We start from the raw sequence: 27,751 nt of genomic DNA on the forward strand, positions 1-27,751 counted from the left end.
TTTGGACTTTGGCCGACTGACTGTTTCTAGAACTGGCCTGCCAATGTCAGAAATTCCCAGCATTTTGGACTTTGGCCGACGTCAAATTGGCCAGTTCTAGAAATGGCCGGTCAGTTCTGGTTTTGGCCGTAACATATATAATATGCTGTAAATAATCTATTAGAGCAAAGAAGAAATGCTGGGTTATATTCCGCTTTAATCTCTGGTTATCTGGCTTGCAGCACTGCCATGTATCCCCTTTCTTTTATGTATTTCTGCTTCAAACACAATAGTGGAATAATAGCTGAGTGAGCTGTGCACCCCCTCCTACACTGCGCCCTGCTGGAGCCTCTCTTGCCTCTGCCTCGGCCCTGCACATACGCCTAAAACTAACCTCCCTTATACCTACACCTAACCGTAACCTCCCCTATACCTAGCCCTAACAGGATCCTCCTCCCCCTTACCTACACCTAACACTAACTTCCCCCATACCTATGCCTAACAATACCCCTCCTCACCTATGGCTAACAATAACCCCGCCCACGTCTAACCAGAGCAGTGTTATAGCACAGTGTTTCTCAACATTTTATTGGTATGTACCCCTTTTAAAACCCTGTACTCACCAAGTACCCCCTAGCATAGTAAACATTATCACAAGTACCCCTTGACAAATATATATTTAATCATAGCACATTATAATTGGTTCTAAACAATTTCCAAGTATTTACTATTGCTTTTAATTAGCTAAAACATTAATCTGGTGTTGTTTAAATACGATTTATCATTTTCTAAAACTCTAAATGTATTATTCTTGGTTAAGAATATCAAGCCCGAGTACCCCTTGGAACCATCAGAAGTACCCCCTGGGGTACGCGTACCACACGTTGAGAACCTAGGTTATAGCACACTTAGCATGCCGCAATCACTTAGGGGGGTTCATTTAATGCTCATTACTGGGTGTCACATGCCCTAGGTACGCCACTGCATACTGTACAGCATATCTCGCATTATTCAGACAGACCACACTTCTAGCGTGCCAATGTGAGCATACCATTACCATATAATCATGTTGTGTTTGCAATGCTATTATCTAGGCCGACGCAACATGTCACTGTGAAAGTAGCCTTCACGGGCCAAGCTTGATGTGTAGATCTATTGACAGGATGACACCACCAGGGGCCTGCATCCCGCTGATCACTCACACCGTACAAGTTTCTAGAAGTCCTCCTCTCTGACTCATAATAATAATATTTCCTCCGAAATCAATTCAGACTCACATCTCTCAATTGTTGTATCTCAATTATAGAGACACCGGGACATCCTGACATTGCCGTCTAGCGATAGAGTGACAGCCTGATTATTTATATAAATCCACAGGCTTTATAAACTCCTAAGTGAAATCCTCGGAATGTGCCGCCTGGTCTTTAAGAAAGGCATAAAAGAAAAAAAAAAAAGAAAGGCAGCCAATACCTTTTCCATGCCGTCCTCCTTCAGGCTAATAATATCCAAATCAAATTCTCTTCTCAAGCCGTCCGTTCTATTGAAGGTGATCCGACCTGTCAAGCCGTCCCAGCGTGCCTGGGGATACACAGACAAGAGGAGATATTTAAAGCTGAGCGCGGTATCCATCACCCGCCCGCCGCGCGCAACCCGCTCAGACGCCACGTCTGCCCACTGACATATATAAATATATATATACAGTATACAGATGAAGATTCCTGGAGTGAGATGTTCACAAGTCTCCAAAGAAGTATGTTCCAACCATTAATAAAAAATGTGTACTTATGTTGGAAATCTGCCTATAAATAATGTATGCGGCATTACATTACAGGGTCTTATGTGCGCGGAAAGGCTTCAGATCACGCGAACGACTGTCGATGGCAACATTTATGTGTGCGGATGTGAATTCTGACCTCAGTACAATCGTTATGTAAAACTAGGACTGCAGGCGGAAACAGCCATCTTCAAGGGATGCACGAATCGTGTCACATACTTATTGAATTGAGAATTCATTGAAAGGCCATGTATAGTATTCTTTTTTTGTTGCATATAAAAGAAAAAAAAAACAGGTGTGTGCTCAGACCAGGTATCACCTGACTTATATACTGGCTGCTTCATGTCTATTGACTAAATAAAATGGCACGCCAAATGCACATTGCTTAAGCTTGCCAGAATAAGGTAGGAATCTTTCCTTTGGAGGGGCAATTTAGGCACAGGGCTGGCGCTTCCACTGAGGCAAAGGGGGCAAATTCCCCCAGGGCCTCAGAGCCTGTAGGGGACCCCAAGGTGTGTACCCTCTCCAGTTATGTGACCTCAAACATGACTGCAGGGAATACGGATGAGGGGCGCCGTGTTGAGAAGTCCAGAGTGTAGAGCATGAGGCTGCCTCCGGCGTGGATTAGGTAAGGATTTGTAAGGGAACGGAGGAGGGGAAAAATGGGGTCCCAAACAATTCTTTTGAGGACATATGATAGACACCCAATGATTTTGTGTGGCTGGGAGTGAGGTGGGAGTCCTGGGAATCTGCTTGGGGGATTAAAGGGGGGGATCGCTAGGACGGGCCCAGTTAATTTTGCCCTGTGGCACCATTGTAACTAGAACCAGTCCTGCTAAGTGGACCACTAAGCTAAGCTCTCCCTCTCTTGGCCACCTCGGGCGGTGGCCAAGTCTTGGGGTGGGCTGTCTGCGGTTCTCTGGGACACACCGCAAACACTCTCACTGCTCAGGAGCACAGCAACTGCACCAGGTGTCAGCACTACCTCCTTATTCTTGTGGGCATTAGAAGCCTTCAAGTGGCGCCCCTGTTGAGATGCAAAAGAACTTTGCGTGGGCCCACTCCTGCAGGGCATAGCAGTGAGTCAGTTTAAGACATTCTGGCAAGCAGATGCAATATAAGTCAGGTGATTCCTAGTATGAGCACACACCTCTTTTTCTTTTGAATGTATATAATATTTTTGGCATACCGTATTTAGTTTAATTACTCATTGTATTTAGCTGAATAAAATTAAGATATATTTTATTTAATCTCCATGGCATTCTGATTAGTTCTGGATTTAGGGATCTAAAAATGCAATGTTTCCATTTTTAAAATCATTATCTTATCATACTCCAGAGACCCCCCTCCCCTTCAGTTTTTGCTGCCCCCACACAGAACTCACCTCCTTCGGATCCAGTGCTGCCTTTCTTCCTCCTATCCTCTGGGGGGTGCTGTATGTCTACGGTGAGATCGCCATCTATAGTCATGTGACAGATGGCCATCTCACCCTAGAGATCAAGAGCCTTGGAGAACAGGGAGGAGACTGTCCGGATGCCAGGGAGATGAGTATTAAATACCGCTCCGCTGTGCTCTCTTCAATAATCTGCCCCATGGTAAAACTGACCCAGGCTGGGGATTACCGCTAGCAGCATGTTTTTTTGAACCTGAGTCCGTGTAGTGAATCATTAGGTTAATAATTAGGAAGATATAAAATATTCCAAATAAACATTCCATTTGATTTGATTACCACTATGATAAACAAGTCTATTAGGCCTGTTTATGAGGTCTATTAGGCCTGTTAAATATGCCTCACTTCCAGGGTATACGTGCAATTTGTCCGGTAACGCAATGGGTGCAGTGCGTTACCGTGCCAGGATCTGCCGCACCGCGATCACTGTGATAGCCCCATAGGGCTCCTACTACAGGATTCAGAATTTTTGTGTTATGCAATGCGCAGTGATACACAATTTTTTAAAGGGGCTTTCATTATCCATCAAGTAAAAGTGGCTATAGTAGAGCCAAACGAAGGGCACCTATGAACAAAGGTAATATGGCCAATGCCCAAAGCCACAGTACCACGTGGCCTCTTAGTATCGAAGTCCACAGAGGCAGGCACCACCTTGTAGTAAAATATAGCTCTTTATTCAAAAATAGTTAAAAAGTCATGCTGTAAAAATGGCTATGGCAGTTGTAGCCATTTTTACAACATGACTTCCTAACTATTCTTGAATAAAGAGCTATATTTTACTACAAGGTGGTGCCTGCCACTGTGGACTTTGATGTTAGTGGCTATAGTACAGCAAAGTTCCTGGGATCTAGAACCAGAATTCTCAAATAACTGGCATGCCTGAGGGATAATGGGGACCTCGTTTTGGGTGGGTTTTGAGGCTTTTAAAATATTTACAGAGCCTCCAGCGGCATCTAGCAAACTTCCTGCAGCTTCCGGCGTCGGTGGCCTTAAAGAGGAATTCCAGTGAACATTTTACTGTTGGCAGGTGATGTAGCTGCTGCATGGTTTTTGGCAGTTGGAAGCAGCTGTAAACAGCTATTTCCCCACAATGCAACAAGGTTCACAGACAGGAAACTGCCAAGATTTCGAACCTTTCTTGTGGGAGGGGTTTCACCACAATATCATTCATACGGCGCCCCCTGATGGTCTGTTTGTGAAAAGGAATAGATTTCTCATGTAAAAGGGGGTATCAGCTACTGATTAAGATAAAGTTCAATTTAGGTCAGGTGACACGCCAACTTCCTTGCACAGGGAATTCGGAAAGCTGAGGGCTGCTAGATGTTCCTGGAGGCTCAGTACGTTTTTTTTTTTTTTGGGGGGGGGGTTGTGCATTTTAGGCTGGTTGCTCAACCGGAAAGCACATGTTCTGCCGATCCCCACTGGTGCCGGATACCGGACATGATACCGGGGACTTCGCTGTATGCTGATCAGACTACTTTGGGCAAGAAGTTGTTTTGAAATTCACCCACATGAGGAGTCTGATATGAGTCTTGTAAGCATTTGTGAGGTTTATGTGACAATGTGAAATGTATATGTGACAACAGCCACTAAATTTCAATAGTTTTGACACATTTTCAGCAGGAGACGCTTCCTAGGACACATTGTTTGTTGGTTCTTATTTTGTTGTACATCTCGTATAGAAGACTTGAGCTATGTATTGGGAGTTTTAACTTTAAACTTGTCAAACTTCTCTGGGTTGTCATGGAAAACCCAAAAATTAAATTTTTTCATTGAATAATGTTTCTATGTGAATTAAAAGTAAACCCCAGAATTGTATGCTAAAAAAAATCAGTGTATCTTAACCACTTGCCGACCGCGCACTCATACCGCGCGTCGGCAAAGTGGCAGCTGCAGGACCAGCGACGCAGTTCTGCGTCGCCGGCTGCAGGCTAATTAATCAGGAAGCAGCCGCTGCTTCCTGTCAATTCACGGCGGGGGGCTCCATGAATAGCCTGCGGGCCGCCGATCGCGGCTCGCAGGCTAAATGTAAACACAAGCGTTTACATTGTACGGCGCTGCTGCACTGCAGCGCCGTAAGGCAGATCGGCGATCCCCGGCCAATCAGCGGCCGGGGATCGTCGCCATGTGACAGGGGACGTCCTGTCACAGGCTGCACAGGACGGATAGCGTCCTGTGCAGCCCCGATCACCAGGGGGCCAGGTAGGAGAGGGGGAAACGGAATTTCACCGCGGAGGGGGGCTTTGAGGTGCCCCCCCCCCCCGCCAGCCACACGCAGGCAGGAGAGATCGAATCCCCCCAGCACATCATCCCCCTAGTGGGGAAAAAAGGGGGGTGATCTGATCTCTCTGCCTGGTGTTTGATCTGTGCTGGGGGCTGTAGAGCCCACCCAGCACAGATCACAGAATTCAACGCTGGTCCTTAAGGGAGGGTAAAGGGTGGGTCCTCAAGTGGTTAACATGGATAAAAACCCCACTTTTAAATCTTTTGGGGAAATTCAAGTGACACTAAAGCAAAAAACAAACAAAAAAAACTTGTGATATAATGAATTGTATGTGTAATACAGATATTTAATAGAACATTAGTAGTAAAGAAAAAACGCTCATAATTTTATTTTCAGTTATACAGCATTTTTTTTTATAACATAGCATCAATCTCTCACATTTGCAGTTTACAAATTACACTGTATTTTAAATGATGAAACAGAGCAGAGCTAATGACTCTTTGCACTTCCTGGCAATAAAATCTTAAACAAGAAACAGTGAGAGACAGGTTGAGATAAGTGCTTCAGAAAACAGCACTGTAGCCTACCCAAGAGAGCCCAAAGAAGCCATTTATAGATAACAGCTGAAGTTTCTTTATTCTTCCTAGAAGAATCAGCAAACGCATGCATTTTTGCGTTTTTGGCAAAAACGCAGCTAGTGGAAAAGGGCCCTTACTGAGAGGTAGTAGAAAAGATCTCTGGTCTCTCAATAGCATTATCTTGTTTGATAAAAATGCACTGCTTTTGCCTTCAGTCAGAACTCAGGCAGAACTCAGTCAGAACTCAGGCAGAACTTGTTGTGCTATACATTCTTGAAATGCTTTGATCTCTCTCTACTAGCAGAAAGTATATAAATTTAAATCAGAAGTCCTTTGTTATTGTCTCACACTGCCCCCTAGTGACAAGTGGCCATAAATACACATTACAGAAGTACTAGTTAGAAGCAGGGAAATGTTACAAATAATAATAAAAAAAAAATTGGTCTGGAACACTAGCAAGTCTCTAAATAAATTGGCTGCTAAAGAGTAAGGCTGCTTACACACCAAGACGTTACAGGCGCACGTTAGTGCGCCTGTAACGCTCCCCCAACGCACAGCAATGTAACACAAGTGGGCTGTTCACACAGCCCACGTTGCGTTACATGTAATGCTGCACGTTCTCCGCAAAGTGCAGCATGCTACGGCGTTGGAGCGGCTATAGCCGCGTTAGACTGTTTGCACATGCGCAGTGGGGGGCGGAGAGGAGGCGGGGAGAGCCAGCTACAGTAGCCGCGCACATGGCTACTTAATATTCACTGCACTGGCGGCAGCTGATTGGCCGGCGGGACCACGTGATGCGGAGTGTCTCGCTCCGCATCACGTGGTCCCGCTGGCCAATCAGCGCCACTCTGGGAGACATTATAGGAATCGAGCCGCCTAACGCGGCTCACTCTACCGTCGGCTCTTGCAGCACCATACGTTGTGTTAGGTGCACGTTATGCGACCTTAACGTGGCACCTAACACAACGTCTTGGTGTGCAAGAAGCCTAAATGTAAAAGTAGGCAATTTACTGCATTGTACTGTTCTGTTGTTAAGGTCCCCAGTTTTGGTTGCCTATCAACTGATAAAGCCTCATATACCGTATTTCAGAAGGTGACCTTTTTGACCATCCCATATTTAGATTTCGAGCTGGCCAGCTGAAACTAATTACAAGTTCCGTTTATATTTTAGCTTGGTCTCTGTTTCATGATACAGCGTTAGCAGTCAAGGTGAATGAATGGCTTTAATGTCGCTGTATGCTACGAAACATTAACATTGAACTAATTATCAAAAAAAAAGCCTGCAAATTAAAAATTCAGTTCCAGCAGTTTCGTCCTCATGAGATTATGTGCCGAAATCCACAATTGTTGCTCCATAAAAATTAAAGACCAAGCACTAACATTTTATTACAGGGTTATGTAAAAGTTTTTTTTGTAATGTCATGATTAAGTGAATGCAAATCAGTCCAGCCATGTTGAAAGGTGTGAAAGAAAGAAAGGGGTGGATTCAGAAAATGACGGTAAATCTAACATGTGTGAAGATCAATTTTACCAGTCCTACTGACAGTGAGATAGTAACAGTTAGGTATTATTATTATTAATTAGTATTTATATAGTGCTAACATCACCCGCAGCCAGGGGCATAGCAATAGGGGTTGCAGAGGTAGCGACCGCATCGGGGCCCTTGGGCCAGAGGGGCCCCGAAGGGCCCTCCGTCAACTACAGTATTAGCTCTCTATTGGTCCTGTGCTCATAATAATCACTTCTATAGATGCTTTGAATAGTGGTAATCCTTAACAAACTGTTCCCCATCCCCTTCTTGCAACTCTGACACTGTAGTTGCCCTTGGCAGGTTTTGGGGCGCCGTATCAATTGTTACAATATATAGAGTGCTTGGGGGGCCCCATGTAAAACTTGCATCGGGGCCCACTGCTCCTTAGCTACGCCACTGCCCGCAGCACTGTACAGATTTATTGTCTTGTCACTTAACTGTCCCTCAGAGGGGCTCAGAATCTAATCCCTACCATAATCATATGTCTATGTATGTATCGTGTAATGTATCGTAGTCTAGGGCCAATTTAGGGGGAAGCCAATTAACTTATCTGTATGAGACAGAGGCGCAGCGCAGCCTATCTGCACAACCTTGGAGTTACTCCTGCTCTTGTATTTGCCTGAGGAAGCGGGCTTGGGACCCGCGAAACGCGTTGCATAATTTTATGCGGAGTACTGATTAAATATATATTTTTCTGGATACCATGTATGGTGGTTGTGTCATATATATTGGGGAGACGGATCCACCCCAGTCCCCCAATTTTTTATTTGGTTTTAATAGACTACTCATTTTTATTCTGCTGGCGCCTCTGTAACTACTACAAAAACGTATCTGTATGGTTTTTTTGGGATGTTGGAAGAAATCAGAATGCCCGGAGGAAACCCACAAAGACACAGGGGAGAACATACAAACTCTGTGCGGATAGTGCCCTGGCTGGGATTCGAACCGAGGACCCAGAGCTGCCTGGTAAGGGTGCTAGCTACTACGCCACCGTGCTAGCATGTGTTGCACAATTAGCGCAACCCCGTTACCTAGGTAACATGTATGACGTTAGATCCCTCACATATCTGATCATACTATCAAGCTGCATTGTAGTGCTTGTGAATCTCTACAGTGCGGAATTAGTCAGTGTGCAGTGCATGATGGTACCAGGGACAGTGCTTACACCGGGGAAAACTTGACAACTGCCAAGACGGCTGATAGGTCCCCCCTCCTCCCAGCCCCCCCCCCCCCAAGTGAATAGTGGTCACCCCGTACATGCAGCTGGGTCACTGAGAAAGGTTTTGGGGGGGGGGGGGATGGACCTACACTGCCAAAATGACGGATCTCCCTGCTGACGCTCAAATCCCTGGAGGCGTTAAATACTATTCCCCTCCGAGTCGTTGCAACTCGGGGGAGATGTACTTCGGGGACTATATCACTCCTGCTATAGCAGGGCCTAGTCTTGGCGCTTGGCGCAGAGCGCCGTAACAACCTGCTTCGGGGGCGTAAGGTACAGGTATAGTGGGTCGGGGGGGGGCCCATGTACTCTTTGCCCAGTGTCCCATTGCAGCTAGCACTGCCCTGAGTGGGACACAGCTAAGGAGGGAGAACTATGGAGTCGATCAGGATGAAATTATACGTCAATCCGGATCTCTCACTAATACGTTGGGGGGTTGGGTTGTGGGCTGCTGTGTGATGGACTAATATGCCCATTTTCATTTCGGCATCATTTTTTGGTGTAAATATCACATTTTTGCACACGAGAATATTCATGAAAATATATGGACGTTAAAACGAATTTTCACCAAACACATTGAAATCTACGGCAATAAGAAAGGACATTTTCACCCAATGAACTCAAGTCAATGGGTGTGAAATAAACATTTTATCAGACGCATTTAAAGTGTACCTGAGGGGAAACTTGGGTCAAAAGTCAAATACTTACCTAAAAAGAGAGAAGCCTCTGGATCCTGGAGAGGCTTTACACACCATCCTCAGGTCCACCATTGCTGGTCACAGATCTCCCTAAGAAATCAGAAAAGCTCTTGTCACAAACCAAGCTCATGACTGCACTACTCTTTAAGCATGACACGAGAGGACTACTCATGCATCTAAAAGAGCGCGGTTGTAATGTGCAGGAGGGTCCAAGGCAGTGGCGGAGGTCCAGAGGATGGCCTGGGAAGCCTTTGGAGGATCCAGAGACTTTCCTCTCCTTACATAAGAATGAAACTTTTGACCCAGGTTTTACAACAGGTTCTCTTTAAATGAGTTTAAAGTTTACTTTTCTCCTTTACCTGTACATGTGTGACCTACCTCCTTGATGAGATTCATAAACCGAGGTCCGAATCTCCAGGGTTTGTGTCGATGGCACTGAAGGGAGCTGACAGTCATCTGGATTGCACGCTGGGTTGCCACTGCGACCATGTAGACAGCATCATACATCAAAGCTGCATCCGTCTGCATTAAAGACATAGACAGACTACATTTCATTACAATGCTCAAGACTTTGTACAACTGCTTTGACTGTCAAGTCACTCACAGCAGGTGGAAAATTCTTTCATACTGATGGACACGTTCTGAAGGCTCTTTTGTAGACAGCTACAGAAAATGAAGTTGATTTGTATAGCGGGAGGACTGAAATAAAACCCACACAGAATACTTTAATTAATGTTATGATTGTGGTCCGTGAAGCCTTCTCCTGAGCCAAGCACAGTGTGGCTGTTATGGAGAAATATCTCACCAGGGAGTCCATTCACAACGAAAGTGAAGAGTCTGACATATTCACAACTCCTCTCTTTCTGTTCCAGCTTGTCAATGAAAAATCTACGCAAGTAAAGGAAGAATATACAAAGTTCATGCCAACAGTGTTCTTGTGAGGATTCAAACATAGTAGCCTTAAGATGCAAGAAATGAATTCTACCCATTTCACTACAGCAGAAAAAGTTGCTTTTTTCTTAGTCATAAGTCGAGTTTTACCAAAGTCTCACCAAAGTTCACAGTAGACCTATTGATCTGCAGGCTATGATAAATGTCCATTTAGTCCATAGCAACCAGGAAAATAAGGCCAGCTTTCACCCATGATGATATAGACAAAACATCCCCAAGTATCTATTGATCAAATACTGGCACCCCCTTTGAAATCATAATTTTATTTTGAAACAATGTAAGATAAGTGCCAGTATTTGATCCATTGATCATGGTCGGAGGTGTCATCCTTCTGTGTTTGCTAAAGAGCTCCTACTCCAGTATTGTGGCCGTACCATTAGAGAATGTGAGACAACTTCCATCATTCCCGGTAGTCTGTTACACGAAAAATCCATGCCTGATCTAATCATTAGGTATGGCAATGCTTAGGAGAACTCATGGAGAAGCACGTGATCAGTTTGATGAGCTGATAGATTTGTAAGGCTCTGAACCCTACAACCTTAGCAAACTGATCACATGCTTCTTCATGATATCTCCTAAACATTGCCACCCATTAACATATCCTTGTTGTCTATAGCTAGAGTAAGCCTTGTGTATCACCTCATATGGATACTTTTGATGTGGACTGGTGAACGGAACTACCTCACTGACTTATCGGTCACTGAGATTCCAGCTAAATTATTTAGCACTTGTTTGTGTCTACTCTCCCTCCATCAAGATCATAACACATCTATTACTTAATTGCAACTGCTTCTAATATGAAGACCCCTTCAGGAGAACTTGACACTGTCATTCAGATTGCAATAGCAGTGTCTATTTAGATAGGTATGGTAATACTGGTGGAAGAACATTATCACTGGCTGGAGTGTAGCCAGAAATCACTTTTGTCCATAGCAAAATATTAGAGAAGTGCCCCCAGTGTTAGGTAACCAGAGGTTTCTCCCGGTATTAGGTAACTAGAGATGCCCACAGTATTGGGTAACCAGAGGTGTCCCCAGTATTAGGTAACCAGAGGTGTCCCCAAGTGTTTAGTAACAAGAGATGCCACTACTATTGGGTAGACGAAGGAGCCTCCCAGAATAAGATAACCAGAGATGCCCATAGTATTAGGTAACCAGAGGTTTCCCCTAATATTAGGTAGTCAGGGGTGCCCCCCCCCCACCTTATCGATTTAGGCAACAAAAGGCGTTGCCATTAGAATTAGGTAGCCAGCGTTATGCCCAGTATTAGGTAGATAGCAGTGTCAGTATGGGGTAGACAGAGGTTTCTCACAGTATTACGTAACCAGAGATGCCTATAGTGTTAGGTAACCAGAAGTATTCCCTAGCCAAAGACGCCTCCCCCCCCCCCCCCCCCGGATTTAGGCAACAAAAACTGTCCTCAGTATGGGGTAGACAGAGGTTTCTCACAGTATTACGTAACCAGAGGTGCCCCCTAGTATTAGGTAGCCATTGTTATGCCCAGTATTAGGTAGTTAGTGGTGTCCTCAGTATGGGGTAGCCAGATGTTTCTCAAAGTATTATGTAACCAGAGGTGGACCTTAGTATTAGGTAGCCTGAAATGCCCCCAGGTATTACGTAGTGAGAGATGCCCTCAGTATTAGGTAACCACATACAGTATGCCCCTCCATGCAAACTGGTGAGTGGAACAGAGTCTGTAGGCAGGTAATGCACCTTGCTGCACTCCAGTCACTGGCGTAACAATAGGGCCTGCAGCCCCTGCCCCCTCATGCTGCTGTTACCCACATATGTGAAGTGCAAACTGTATGGTGCATGGCTGCCTATATATGTATACGTGTTTTTGATAAAGCAGGCAAGCAGGGTTAAAATTCACAGTGGTCTGTATGGCTGAGGGTTAACTTCCTTCTGGGGGGAGGGGACATGCCTGGGAGCCACTGGCTGTGCTCTCAGAGCATGTCTGTGTCTATATTGTTTTTAGGACAATAAAGTTAGAAAAGCAGAAAGGGGAGTTGTCCTTTTGGGAGAGGAGAAGAGAGAAGGCTGATAAGGTGGGTCAAGGGGAAACTGAAAGGAGAGTCTGCAAGAGTAGGAGAGAGATACTTCAGGAGAGGACAGGACAAGCTGATTCAGGAAAACAGTGAGCCAGACACCCCAGCACCTACACGCAGGACTCCAGTCTTCTAAGCTGCATGTGGCTGCAGCACTCCAGATAAGTGTCACACTCACCACTAAAGGAGAGATCTTCCCTGGGCCTTGTTAGCTCTAGAGATGGGAAGTTCGGATCTTTTCAATAATCCGGATGATTCGAATCGGATCATTGAAAAGATCCGGATCTTTGATCCGAATCTCGGATCATTTTACTACCGAAGCATTGGGGGGGGGGGGGGGGTGAAATGAATAGCAGGACAGGTCTTTCCCTGCTGTGGACAGGAGAAGGGGAGGGGGTGGACACATAGAGAAGGGGAGAAGATGGACAGAGGGCAGGGAGTGGACAGAGAAGGAAGGAGGGACGAGCAGAGAGCAGAAATGTTTGCACACAATACCCACATGCTGCAATCATATGCTTTACATGTATTTCACCTATATGCTCATCTGTATACTCTGAATGCAAACGTCGCACAGTGAAAGAAAGCATTCCCCAAAGCATTCCCAGAAGATAAGTGCAGCTGTTTAGAGCGAGTGCAGGAGGATCATATTGCGCTGCAATTACAGTGCCTGCAAAGTTACTGAGCTGTGCTGAGCTGAGCCAAAAGCTTCCAATGTGTTCACTGTGCACAACTGCGGAACAGACAGCCTATAATGAGCAGCACATTCCAGCCAGAACATGTGCTCTACACATATCTGGCAGTGGCACCCATGTCCCCTCTCTCTCATCTACCTGTCTCCCTGCAAGGCTGCCTCCCATCCAACAGAGCGATCCATCTCAGCTCTGCTTCCAGGACCGCGCTGCCCGCTGAGAGAGGGCGTGTCGCTCCTGGCCCTGCCCCTTTTGCGATCCGAATCACTCATTTTGATGATTCGACTCACAAAATAGATTTGGATCAAAGATCCGAATCGTTCATGATCCGGACAACACTAGTTAGCTCCCCACTCACTCATCTGTCCCTGCAACTCTAGTGCATCATTGCTGCTGCAGTGTGACCCAAAGACTTCCTATTCTGTAACTACGCCTTGCCCTGGAAGTTGCATGCCAGGATTACTGAAGGGAGATATTGAACAATTGGGAGTATCAGTAGCCATTATTAGAGGAGAAGAAGGAAGGAATAACCCACCAATACCACATTCTTAAGAGGTGTGTCTCAAGCCATCCAGACTACCTGTGCTGTGTAGCTCCAGAGAGATATCTTACATATTACCAACAGAAAGTATTTCTTCTGTTCATCATCACTTGGTTGCAAACAAAAAAAAACTAATCTGTGCATGTTATGTTCATAAAGAAATCCTTAAAGCCACAGTGTTATATTGCAAAGTGAAGATATCCTACTGCTGTAACATTGTTCACAGTGGCGTAGCTAAGGAGCTGTGGGCCCTGATGCAAGTTTTACAATGGGGCCCCCCAAGCACTCTATACATAACAATTTATACGGCGCACCAAAATCTGCCAATGGCATCTAAAGTGTCAGAGGTGCAAGAAGGGGATGGGGAACAGTTTGTTAATGATTACCACTATTCAAAGTATCTACAGAAGTCATTATTATGAGCATAGGACCAATAGAGAGCTAAATCTGTAGATAAGGGAGGGCCCTTCGGGGCCCCTCTGGCTCAAGGGCCCGATGCGGTCGCTACCTCTGCAACCCCTATTGCTACGCCTCTGATTGTTCAGTTGCAAGAATTGCCTCACCTGTAAATGCTATGTGCATAAAGGAATCCTTACAGGGGACAGTGTTCTTTTGCAAAGTGAAAAATATCCTACATTATTCAGTCACAGCAAGAAGTTCACTGGTGGATATTGTAGTTATCTGAGATGAAGAGGAATATCCTGCATTGCTTGCTATGCCATGCAAGGCAGATATTTTCATGATTAAATAACCCTGTTAAAGATATTGCAGTATAGTAAACGAAGAACTGTTTTCTTTGAAGTTGGTGTTACTGTAGGACGAGATCTTCCTGCGAGAAGAATATTTCCTATAAGGTGCTACTTGATTAAACTTGTTATACATTTATTCAGCATAAAACGAGTTCATACTGTGACATCTGGACTTTTTCTTTATTGTGGCTTTTATAAAAAGTAAAGTGACTTAACCCTCCTGGCGGTCTATTAAAAACCGCCAGGGGGCAGCGCAGCCGTTTTTTTTTTTGTTTTTTTCAGGGCTGTGGAGTCGGAGTCGGAGTCGTGGAGTCGGAGTCGTGGAGTCGGGCAATTTTGGGTGCCTGGAGTCGGAGTCGGAGTCGGGAAAAAATGCACCGACTCCGACTCCGACTCCTAATGAATTTGTAACTGTAATTAAAATAGAAAATATGATAAAATGTTCTATTTCTCAGATAATAGTCATTAAAAATAATGTATATATACAGTAATAGCTGTGCTTAGTCCACAAAAATGAAATAAACCAATCAAAATTAGTTACTTGTGCTGCTTCAATAAAGCAGTCCCCGTATTTTTAAGGTCAGATATACATATCTGTTTGTGACTGTATATATGATGTGTACACAGGAATCTCTTATATATACTAAATAACATCTATGCTGTAAGAATAAAGCCTGATGTGTAGCTGTGTCACTAATAGAGATGGTCAATGAGATGGAAATAATTCCGCATTGATGCTGATTTATGCAAATGTATGCACTCCCTTTGCTGATGAAATCAAATAATTTGATGTGTTATTAAAATTTGGTTTGGTGACTACAAATTAAAGGGAAACTGAGACGGATGAAAAGTAAAGTTTTATACATACCTGGGGCTTCCTCCAGCCCCCTTCAGGCTAATCAGTCCCTCGCTGTCCTCCACCACCCGGATCTTCTGCTATGAGTCCTGGTAATTCAGCCAGTCAGCGCTGTCCGGCCGCATGCCGCTCCCACAGCCAGGAACATTCTGCACCTGCGCAATAGTGCTGCACAGGTGTAGTATGCTCCTGGCGGCGGAGTGTGTGCATGCGCACTACGCCTGACTGGCTCAAGTACCTGGACTCATAGCAGAAGATCCAGGTGGTGGAGGAGGACAACGAGGGACTGATTATCCTGAAGGCAGCTGGAGGAAGCCCCAGGTATGTATAAAACTTTAATTTCATCTGTCTCAGGTTTACTTTGTTACACAGTAGTACTATACTCTACATATGCACTCCCCACAGAGCTACAGGGAATCCACTGAGAATGCTGTGCACATTGAACACAGAGGTGTTGTCTGTTTACAATCTCCTCATTCCCCATGCAGAGTACCTGCACATCATTCTTACATGTACCCACACTTATATTGCCTAGGGCCTGATAGATGTTCTTTGTTCCGGTTTGTACCTTTTACAAGTACTCTTACCAAGGACTAGTTTTAGTCTAAAGGGAATAAATATAGTAGTCTACATATCCTTCTCACTTCAGTTGTCTTGTAAAATTCCTAAGCGTTGGCAGTTAAGAGACGAATTTCATGTTACATACTTTTAATCAACAAAATTGTAATATGCAAATTAGAGGAGTCGGAGTCGTGGAGTCGGAGTCGGAGTCGGAGTCGGTGGAATCCTAAACTGAGGAGTCGGAGTCGGAGTCGGAGTCGGTGGATTTTTGGACCGACTCCACAGCCCTGGTTTTTTTTTTTTTAAATCATGTAGCGAGCCTAGGGCTCGCTACATGATAGCCGCTGCTCAGCGGCATCCCCCCAGCCCCGCCGATCGCCTCCGGTGGTAGACAATCAGGAAATCCCGTTCAAAGAACGGGATTTCCTGGAGGGCTTCCCCCGTCGCCATGGCGACGGGGCGGGATGATGTCACCGACGTCATGGACGTCGTGACGTCTAGGGGAGTGCCGATCCACCCCTTGCCGCTGCCTGGCGCTGATAGGCCAGGCAGCGCAGGGGTCTATGGGGGGGGGGGGGGGCTGTGTTGGGACGCGGATAGCGGCGATCGAGCGCAAGGCGGCGGCGATCGAAGTGCTGATGCAGCTAGCAAAGTGCTAGCTGCGTTCAGCAAGAAAAAATTACTCAAATCGGCCCAGCAGGGCCTGAGAAAACCCCCTGCGCGGCTTACCCCGAACTACGTTCGGGGTTACCGCCAGGAAGGTTAAAAGTAAAGAAGAACACCACTCAGGGTTACACTGCGACCCCTCCACCCCCCCCAAAACGGCCCGAGCGGGCCCCAGGGAGGGGACCCGCTTAGAATTTCTGCAGGGGGGCCCGGTGGGACCTAGTTATGCCTCTGACTCCAGTGATGTCTCTATGGCTTCATCTGTATCTCTCATCATGTAACCCACCAGTACATGCTAGCAGTTCTCTTTTTATCTATTTATATAGCATTTATATATTCTTGACATCTTCTGCAAAGCACGTAGTCTTGTCACTAACTATCCTTTGCAGGGGCTCACAATCTCTACCATAGTCATATGTCCAACACAATCTAAGGGTGCCCATACATTACTTGATGTTGCGGGCTGATCAGCCTTCCAATTCGATAAGAGAATCGGTGCTGCAATATGGCTGCCTGATGGATCCTTCAATCTATTTCCATCCCAAATCAATTGACTGGATCGATCGGGAATGGTAAAAAAATCTTTAGTTGTTCGATATCGCATCAACCAATGGATCCGATGAACCCCGGCTGGTGTCCACCCAAATGTCGTCACCCCTTGCAAAGTCTTAAAAACTCACCTCTCCACTAGGAAGACTGATTGCCTCTTCCAGTGTTCGGCGTAACCAGGAGTACCAGTTCCACTTGACACTGGCGCATTATGTGACGTCATTACATGCACTGAGTCACGTGGAACAGGCCCTCGCGGCGATACCGAACACTGGAGGAGGCCAGGAGTTGTGCCAGCTTTAAGCCAATTTTGAGGTACATCAATTAACTTATCGTACAGATTTCAGATAGTGTCTTGGCCCAGATTCAATCCATAACACCTCCGTACTGCCCAGCTCCCCTACTCATTAGTTCTCAGTCTGTGTGACAGAAATTTGGCCCTGACTAGACACAGCTTTTTTAATACAAAAAGTGACCTACTTATTAAGCTGTGGCATAACAAACTTAACAACTTTACACAGCCTTAAACAACGTAATGTCTTAGAGCATTAACAATCGAATATATTGATTTTGAACAGAGAGCTTAGAAATATTGCCATGCTCAAACCCTCTTTTCTTCTAAAAGCTTATACAACATAGTACAAATAACAATAGTAATTCCGTAAGACCATCTGAAGATGTTCACTAAAACAAAGGAATAAAAAAAGACCAGCAATAATCGTAGAGCACTTTAGCATCAAGTCAGAGGAATAAAGCAAGAAACATTTTTCAATTTTCGTTTTTAAATTCACTGAATGCAAACTAAGAATATTTGCAGCACAAATTCATAGATTGTTATCTTGTCCCTACAAATGCTCACTCCCAGAAAGACTTATGGCCCATACTCACGGGCTACAATTCGGCGCAACTCGCGGCACGCGCGTGTTGCGGCGGCAGGTCGCCCGTGAGTATGCGGTGTTGCACGGACGCGCACCCCGAACTGTCGCTCATCGCAGATGGCGCCAGGCGATTGAACCGCTCAATCGCCTGGCGACAGTTGCCGCCGCAACTCCGCCGCATCTGTCGCTAGTCCGCGTGAGTATGGCGGCGGGGGAGGAGCGTCGGCGACAGCTTCCGTCGCTCAGCTGATCCCTCTTCCGCGTGTGTACGCGGAGGGAGCTGGCGACGAGCTGTTGCCGGCCTGTCGCGCACACGCTCACGTGTGTTGGCGACAGGCCACTTTTGTCCCTCGTGAGTATGGGCCATAAGACACTCCTAGCCCTGCCCCCCGACTCACTGCTAGATGGATGGTTGAACGTTCAACAACACGGCCCGACAAATGTGTGTTCCCCAATCCATCTTCTTACCAGTGGGAACAGGCAACATCACGCAACCTTCATCAAGAAGAGTTCAAATGATTGCAGCACTTTGCACAGGAAACACTGGGGATCTTAAAGAGGAACTCCAGTGAAAATAATGTAATAAAAAAAGTGCTTAATATTTACAATAATTATGTATACATGATTTAGTCAGTGTTTGCCCATTGTAAAATCTTTCCTCTCCGTGATTCACAGTCTGACATTTATCACATGGTGACATTTTTACTGCTGGCAGGTGATGTCACTGGAAGGAGACTGCTTTTTTGGCAGTTGTAAACAGCTGTTATTTCCCACAATGCAACAAGGCTCCCACAGTGTGATATCAGTGCCTCAGTGCTGTGAGGCACTGACATCATTCGTGGGAGGGGTTTCACCACAAAAATCAGCCATACAGATCCCCCTGATGATCCGTTTGAGAAAATGAATAGATTTCTCATGGGAAAGGGGGTATCTGCTACTGCTTAGGAAGAAGTTTAATTCTTGGTTACAGTTTCTCTTTAAAGGGAACTGAGCACATTCTCTTTCAATGGAATCTCTCCTGGCATAGAAGCTGCCATGTTCCCCCCTCCCCTTCTCACATTCCTTATTTACAGAAGTCAGAGATGCTATCTTGACACATTGACGCAAACTCGGTCTTTGAAGAAACAGTCCTAATTACTAACCCCCTTTGTTGTCTAATAGCATTGTTTACCTCTTGGTAATTAGCCCAATAAAACAATTAGGGACCTGAAAGCTCTGCGGCCGGGGACGGCCGGGCAGCCCTGCTGAAACCGGGTAATTAATCTACTTTGAATGTAAAATACAAGGTAAAATGAAAGTTTATTTTAATAATGAAACAGATTGTCGGCATGCATTTTTCATGTGCTATAAAAATGTCCTGAATGATAAAAAAAGGTGCTCGGTTCACTTTAAAGATCAGATCCACCATTGGTCTTTATGCAAAAGCAAAGACATCCATAGCTAGAAAACCAAATCTCATAGACACCTAGGGCTTGATTCACAAAGCGGTGCTAACCTACTTAGCACGTCTAAAGTCTTTAGACATGCTAACCAGGGTGCTAAGTAGGTTAGCACCGGATTTCCCAATTGAGAAAACCGGTGCTAACCTACTTAGCACCCTGGTTAGCGCGCCTAAAGACTTTAGACGTGCTAAGTAGGTTAGCACCGCTTTGTGAATCAAGCCCCAAGTACGCAAAAATAACAAGTTTATTAGGGAAAGTATCCCTTTAAAAACAATTAAAACTGGATGTGGCGGTGGGCGATCGGACCACAGTCCAGACCCTTGGTAAGTGGCGACTCCTTGTGGATTGCTTGACCGCGCTAGCTCTTCATACATTATTCAGTTAGTGTTGGTACTGTTTACAGCTGCAGCCAGCGTTTCTCTATACACCTTCCCTTGTACTTTACATATTGTTTATAGTATGCCCTAGCCTATGTGGTACTGATCTATTGTGATTATGATCATTATTTAATACCCTTACTGTGATCATTCGCTCTGCCTCCGCAGCAGTTTTAATTGTTTTTAAAGGGATACATCCCTAATAAACGTGTTATTATTTTTGCATACTTTAGGCTTGATTCACAAAGCGGAGCTAACAGTTAGCATGCTGGTGAAAAGCCCCTTATCACGCCTAAACTCAGTTTAGGCGTGATAAGTTTAGGCATGTTACATTTAGGCGTGATAAGTTTAGGCGTGATAAGTTTAGGCGTGATACGTTTAGGCATGATAAGTTTAGGCGTGATAAGTTTAGGCGTGATAAGTTTAGGCGTGATAAGTTTAGGCGTGATAACTATAGCACCAACTGGGTTAGCACTGCAGTGCACAGCTGATCAAAAGTTTTGCGCTAGCAAAGTCTGGTGCACTTCGCATAGAGTTTAATGGCGCTGCTTTGCGTGCGTGACTTTGAGCGCGATCTAAACTTATCTAAACTTATCTAAACTGGCTTTTCACCAGCATGGTGCAATGGTTATCACGCCTAAAGTCTTTTACTGGGTTAGCATCGCTTTGTGAATCGAGCCCTTTGTGTCTATGCGATTTGGTTTTCTATCTATGGATGTCTTTGCTTTTGAATAGTTTTGTGTTTACTTCCATGGCCATGTACTGGTATATATTTCTTAGGCTCTGTATCTAGTATGTATATATTACCACCATCGGTGTATATTGCCGTGCGTCGCTCAAAGTGGTGTTCGCCTAATTGCGCACACGTACCCATGTTGCGAGATTGTGGAAACGATCTGTTGTTGTGCCAAAAGTTGATGTTCGTGGGAAAAATCATTTGAAAAAGCACGATGTGGGTATGTAGCTTTCTTTTTATACCTTTTATTCTTTTCTGCAATGTTTGATTTTTATTTGAGTTTAGTCCGTAAAAGACATTTCTTCTCTCACGTCTTACAATCCATTTTCCTTGGAAACCGCTATAGTAACCTCTGGACAAATGCTGCTAACATCACAACATGTGACCTGTCCCAATTGCGATATAAGTGTGCCCTGTCACCTAACGCCACAGGAAACACAGGCAGGGGAGCCAATGAGTCACTACAGTGAATGGTATTTATATGTATTGAGATGGTGTGGAGAGAAAACGATGAAAGAAAAGGACCATGTCCTCTGCAGGCTTTCGGGTGGTTTGATCCATGTGACAGGCATCATTCATGTCACCAGCGTGAGACTTGGCTTTCCGCTCTGTTGTCCTACAGGCTGCCCCCCCCCCCTCTGATAGCAGGTAACGTTCACTGTACAGAGTCCCTTGCATGGCTGTTGCAGCTTAGCTGCTAGAGATGTAGTGAACATAGAATTTTCCATTTGCGAACACAAATTTCCTCAAAAATTCACGAACCGTCTGTTTGCAGCACGCTTCATAGTCTTTAATGGCAGTCGAATGGCCGCCAACTTTAACTGTTAATAGCAAAGTCCCCTTATATGCTAGAAACACCAAACTTTCAGGGTATGTGAATAGGGACAGTGGGTACAAGAGGAAAAAGAACATTTAAAAAAAAAAACGTATAGTTTTTGAGAAAATTTATTTTAAAGTTTCATAGGAAAAAAGTATACATTTAAAGGGACACTTAAGCAAGGAATAAAAAATCAGTTTTACTTGCCTTGGGCTTCTACCAGCCCCCTGCAGCCGTCCCGTGCCCTCGCAGTCACTCACAGAGCCTCAAGTCCCCGTCGCCAGCTAATTTTGCTTTCAGTGACAGGCCTGGCCACGTGTATTTTTCTTTGCATTCCTGTCTGCAATAGCGTCCTGCACCTGTGTAGGACGCTATTGAGGACGGGAACATAAAGAAAGATACGCGTGGCCAGGCCTGTGCAGGCACAGCAAACTCGCCAACTCCCTGTGAGCGAAAATGAAAGTAGCTGGCAGCGGGGGACTGGAGGCTCTGTGAGTGACTGCGAGGGCACGGGACGGTTGCAGGGGGCTGGTAGAAGCCCCAGGAAAGTAAAACTGATTTTTTATTCCTTGCTTAAGTTTCCCTTTAAATGTATACTTTTTTCCTACGAAACTTTAAAATCGATTTTCTCAAAAACTATACGTTTTTTTTTAAAATGTTCTTTTTCCTCTTGTACCCACTGTCCCTGGATTAAGTGTTCCTTTAAATGCGGTAAATGACAGGTAATGTAGCAAACCTAACGGTAATGTAAATTTACATATATCAAAAGAAAGAGCAATGAATTTCCTGATGGGGTTTCCAGGGGGTCCATATGCAGTACGTACGGACCCCCTGGAAACCCCTCCAGAACAGCAATTCTTTGACCAGGGATCACTATACAGCCGCAATATGGCCTGGCCAAAGCGTTGCGGCTCCAGAGGGGTTTCCAGGGGGCCGTTTGCACTGCCCTGTCATGAAATTCATTGCTCTTTATTTTGATATATGTAAATTTACACTACCGATATGGTTTGCTACATTATCTGTCCTAGTGGCTGCAGCTCAGGCGCTTTGAGTCTGCCAGGAGAAAAGCGCAATATAAATGTTCTGTGTTTGTTTGTTTGATTTACCGCATTTAAATGTATACTTTTTTCCTATGAAACTTTAAAATAGATTTTCTCAAAAGCTAGAAGGTCTTATTGAAATTGTTTTTTCCTCTTGTACCCACTGTCCTTATCCATGTACCCTGCAAATTTGGTGTTTCTAGCATGTAAGGGGGCTTTGCTATTAACTGCAGTCGGCGGCTGCTCGCCTGACATTAAAGTCTGTGGGAAAAATGCGACTGTACATTTAAAAGAAAAAAATGGTGTTCAGTAGGATGCCTTTCCCCACAAACGTGATGTCTGGAGTTTATTTGGTTTAACATTTTTCTATTTACAAAGGATTCCATGCCTGGGTGCTGATTAGCCGTTGAGTAAGTCCAGCAGGGCGGGGCTGTGGGTGCTGGCTCCTCCTCCCTCTCCCCACCCACATGAAGAGTAATGCAGGGAGCATTGTATTTACCTGTCCTGTGGGTCTCCTTCATGCATCACAGCCGCACATTCTCTGCTGCCATTAGCCGGCTCCCGATCACATGACCCACCCGAGTCACATGATCAGGAGCCAGAGAATGGTAGCAGAGTGTGTGCAGCTGTAATGCATTGAAGCGACCCGCTGCAGCGCTGGAACAGGTCAACATTACTCTACTCCCTGTGCCACTCTGCAATGGTGTTAGGGCAAAGTGTGTGCGAGGGGGGAATCGGGTACAGTTGGAGGGAGTTTGCATCCCAGGAGGGCCCCATGAACATTTTGAAGGCCCTCCTGGGATGCAAACTTCCTTCAACAATGCTAAAGCCCAGGGCATTATGGGAATAGACACCAAGGGCTCGATTCACAAAGCGATGCTAACCCAGTTAGAGACTTAGGGCTTGATTCACAAAGCGGTGCTAACCTACTTAGCACGTCTAAAGTCTTTAGACGTGCTAACCGGGGTGCTAAGTAGGTTAGCACCGGATTTCTCAATCAGATCGCGCGTTAACTTTGCGCGCGCAAAGTTTTACGCACGCAAAGTTTTACGCGCGCTAAGTCCCATAGGCTTTAATGAGCACTTCGCGCGGAGCCCCCTGCGCTCTGTGCAGTATGCGCGTAAAGTTTTATGCGCATAAAGTTTTGCGCGCGTAAAGTTTTAATGCGCGAAAAGCTTGTTTAGACGTGCTAAGGGGGTTTTCACAGGTGTGCTAACAGTAAGCACCGCTTTGTGAATCAAGCCCTTTAGGCGTGATAACCATTGCACCATGCTGGTGAAAAGCCAGTTTAGGCATGATAAGTTTAGGTGTGATAAGTTTAGGTGTGATAAGTTTAGGCATGCTAAGTTTAGATAAGTGTAGATAGCGTGCAAAGTCCCGCACGCAAAGCAGCGCCATTAAACTCTATGCGAAGTGCACTAGACTTTGCTAGCGCAAAACTTTTGATCAGCTTTGCACTGCGGTGCTAACGCAGTTGGTGCTTAAACTTATCACGCCTAAACTTATCACACCTAAACTTATCATGCCTAAACTTATCACACCTAAACTTATCACACCTAAACTTATCATGCCTAAACTGAGTTTAGGCGTGATAAAGGGCTTTTCACCAGCGTGCTAACTGTTAGCACCGCTTTGTGAATCAGGCCCCAAGTCATTAAAGTGAACCTCCAGACTAAAAATCGACTCAGGAGCACTGAAAAGGCTTGGTGTTTCTTCAGCTTCACAGCAACAGAACTTTGTTTTTCTTACCCAAGCCTCATTTTTAGCTGCACAGAAGAAAACTGCCCGAGCATTTTCCCCCTGATGCTGTGCAAAGCATGATGGGATTTCTAATGTTGTTCTCGTTCTGCTGTTTTGGTGAATTTTTTTTTTTTTTTTTAATTTGAGATTTGAAACCTAGCGAGCGCAGCTGGGAGGGGTGATCAGGACAAAGGACAGTTGGAACTGTGTCTCACGCTCCCTGTCACCTCCTTTCAACGAAAAAGATGGCTGCCCTCATGAAATCAAACATTTGTCTGTTCTTTTAAAACAGGGTGGGTAAGAGATTATATTACCTATCTATTTTAATGAACATAACTAACTTAATGACAGTATGTTTGTTTAGGCTGCAGTTCCTCTTTAACATCACAGTTGTTAAAGAAAACATGAAGCGAAAAAACCAACAACCTTATAATATAATTAATTGTAAGCGTAGTACAGATAATTGATAGAACATTAGTAGAAAAGAAAAGAGTCTCATATTTTTATTTACATTGTATATGTTGTATAGCTTTTTTTTTTTATAACATTGCATCAACATAAAGCCAGGGCAACAATGGAATGGTTTAAAACAAAACATATCTATGTGTTAGAATGGCCCAGTCAAAGTCTAGATCTAAATCCAATCAAGAATCTGTGGCAAGATTTGAAAACTGCTGTTCACAAACGCTGTCCATCTAATCTGGCTGAGCTGGAGCTGTTTTGCAAAGAAGAATGGGCAAAGATTTCAGTCTCTAGATTTGCAAAGCTGGTAGAGACATACCCCAAAAGACTGGCAGCTGTAATTGCAGCAAATGGTGGTTCTACAAAGTATTGACTCAGGGGGCCGAATAATTACTAATAATTACTACACACCCCACTTTGCAGTTATTGATTTGTAAAAAATGTTTGGAATGATGTATGATTTTCGTTCCACTTCTCACATGTACACCACTTTGTATTGGTCTTTCATGTGGCATTCCAATAAAATTGATTCATGTTTGTGGCAGTAATGTGACAAAATGTGGAAAACTTCAAGGGGGCCGAATACTTTTGCAAGCCACTGTATACCACAGTTGCAGTTGTAAAACCACACTCTGTCTTTAAAGCTATAAAACAAAGCAGAAATAATGACCCTTTGCACCTTCCTTCGGTAAAACCTTATCCCATGCTGTTTCTCACTGTTTCTTTGCTGGTAAAATTGCTTCAGAAAATAGTACTGTATTTGACCCAATGTGGGTCAGAGAGCTCAGATAAGCCCTTTTGCATAGATAACTGAAGTTTTTTTTTAACTTGTAATGATCGCTGCTGCAGCAGCTATTGCTGGAAGTAGTGCTGCAGCTCAGGCAGTTCTGATCTATTTCCATGCAAGCTGTATAGCTTTGTCTGTTTTTCCCTGCTGTCAGCTTGTGACTGATTATCATTCACCTGTGTGGGAATCTGCATGTCTGCTCCCATTGGATGACCTCAGTATAAAGATCTGCTTCCTGCAGGGTTTCCTTGGGTTTTCATAGCTTCAGCTTAAGCCTGTCTTGCTGTCGCTTTAGCCCCCGATCGTGTTTCTTGTTAAAGATACTTTGCTGGTCTTTGCATCATATATTGGTTCATTGCCAATATATATGCATACCAGCACGTTTATTATTTTCCTTGTATTTGTGTTACGTTGATATATCAGTGTTGCTGATATATACGTACACGAACTGTTTATTTCCTGTGTTCAGTTAGTCAGCTTCCAGCACGTTTTGGTAGGTTGCGCGTACCGTGACCACCCGTGCTGAGGTAGTTACCCTGCTCCTGTCACTGTTTGTGGATTGCGTTCATCTCTGCGAAGAGATAACGAATCCTTCTGAATCCTGTCCTGTTACCGTTTGTGGATTGCGTTCATCTCTGCGAAGAGATAGCGAATCCTTCTGAGCCCTGTTCCCTGTTTTGCTCCAGTGTTAGTCAGCGTTCCTGCTTATGTCTTATATCGGTTCATTGCCGATATATACATATGTTAGTCAGACGTTACAAATAGTTTCATTGATAGCTGTAATTGTAATATGCTAGGAAAACATACTTATTGTATATTTATCTGTGTTACGTTCTTCTATCTCAATCCTGCTATTTTCTGACTGTCCTGTCCTGTCTTTGTGAGGCACGCCATCGCCGCAGCGCATTGGCTGCCTCATTCCAGTCTGTCTGGTTTTGGACGCTTGCTGTCGCTAAGTAGCCGCTAGCTAGCAAGCGTTCATTCTGTCTACCTGTCCTGATCTCCTCAGTTCTGGTTTGTGCGCTCAGCGCTACTTTGCGCTGAGACGTTATAACGAAAGCATTGTTTGTGGCTGTCGGATCTGCACTGGCTCTGTGCGCCACAATCTCCTATTGGAGTCAGTCCTCCCCTCCACTATACTAGGGATAGCCTGTTTCCTGGTGCTAGTGTGTGTACCTCCTCCACGCCAGCTCATGCGTTGCATGCTGACTGTGGAGAATACACCACCAAGCCTTACATTATGAAAACCCCATTACCAATCCCCATTGTGGGGGGGATTCCCAGAAAGTATGACACTGTTAATTATGGTTCCTGTTCCTTTAAGAAATTTGAAGAACTTAGCTCTGAAACAGAAAATGAGTTTTTCTCTGAATGTGCCAGGTTCCTGACCAATCCTGATCTCCAAGCGACTCCTGTTTCAACCTGGGCACTCCAACTAAGTTATATTTTGTTTAAAGGGGAATTATTCCAGTGGGCATTTGATGTTCTCAATCATTCCGATTTGAAAGATAGACCGCTGGAATTTCTAGCGTTTGTGATCCATAACTGGTTGCGCATAGATCCATTGCTTTTTCCTCTTAATGAACTCCTGGCAGCAGGCCAATCAGCTGCTCCTTCAATTGCTTGCAAGAATGAGCAGCAAGCAGAAAGTGTTACTGATAATTTTCCTGCAGCTTTGAATAAATCACCAAAAACCGCAAGGTCAAAGGCAAAACGCAAACGTTCTAAGAAACGTGTCCAATCTGCAGAATCGTTATCCTTAGCGACTGAGACCTATAATGAGATTCTGCCATTAACAGATAATGAAATGCAATTGTCTTTCAGGGGAGTTAAATGGACTTATGAAACTACTAATGAACTTTCCTCCCTGGCTAGGGAAAATAAAGATTTTTGTTTAAAAGAATTATCTGAGTATGATTATGATGAGATATTACAGAGTATTGAACAAATCAACTTATTTGTGAACCAAGGGAAGTTTGCATACACTACAGTTCAACACTTGCTACAGGTATTGGAGATTCTTAAAAATAAGGAATCTGCCAATCACCTGCTAATTAACCCTATACATGTGCCTGCCACAATCATATCTGCAAACCATGATCTGCCTGTTAAGTATGCATGGGATCCTCCATTCGAGAGGGGAGAGATGGAAGCCCTGGTCTGTGAATGGAAGAATGATTCAAGTTCATTTTGTCAATTTTACAGTGCAAAAAGTGAAATGGTATTGAACGCATGCATTAAGTCAGCCTATAACCTAATAGAGGCTGGTGTGTGTAGGTATGACTTTGTGGCTCCATTGATTGATGTGTGGGAACTGATTTTGGATGATTTTTTTGTGACTCCGAATTCGCAAATTTGGCGTTCTGACCCGCCTGCTTCAGCACCTTTGGCTGATTCAGCAGGTGATTCG

General features: G+C 44.7%; 1 protein-coding gene across 6 annotated transcripts in view; it reads right to left on the reverse strand.

Annotated features, from left to right (window-relative positions):
• The window catches only part of GRIK1 (glutamate ionotropic receptor kainate type subunit 1), a 599,538-nt gene that overhangs the window by 185,133 nt on the left and 386,654 nt on the right, over positions 1-27,751 (reverse strand). For all 6 annotated transcript variants that reach the window (XM_068270607.1, XM_068270605.1, XM_068270609.1 and 3 more), the window contains exons 7-8: positions 9,832-9,975; positions 1,450-1,557 (exon numbers count right to left, since the gene is read on the reverse strand). In XM_068270607.1, coding sequence (XP_068126708.1) covers positions 1,450-1,557; positions 9,832-9,975 — 252 coding nt within the window. The remainder of the gene's footprint in view (positions 1-1,449; positions 1,558-9,831; positions 9,976-27,751) is intronic.

This window comes from Hyperolius riggenbachi, chromosome 2 (genome assembly GCF_040937935.1).
Source record: "Hyperolius riggenbachi isolate aHypRig1 chromosome 2, aHypRig1.pri, whole genome shotgun sequence".
NCBI classification, from domain to species: Eukaryota; Metazoa; Chordata; class Amphibia; order Anura; family Hyperoliidae; genus Hyperolius; species Hyperolius riggenbachi.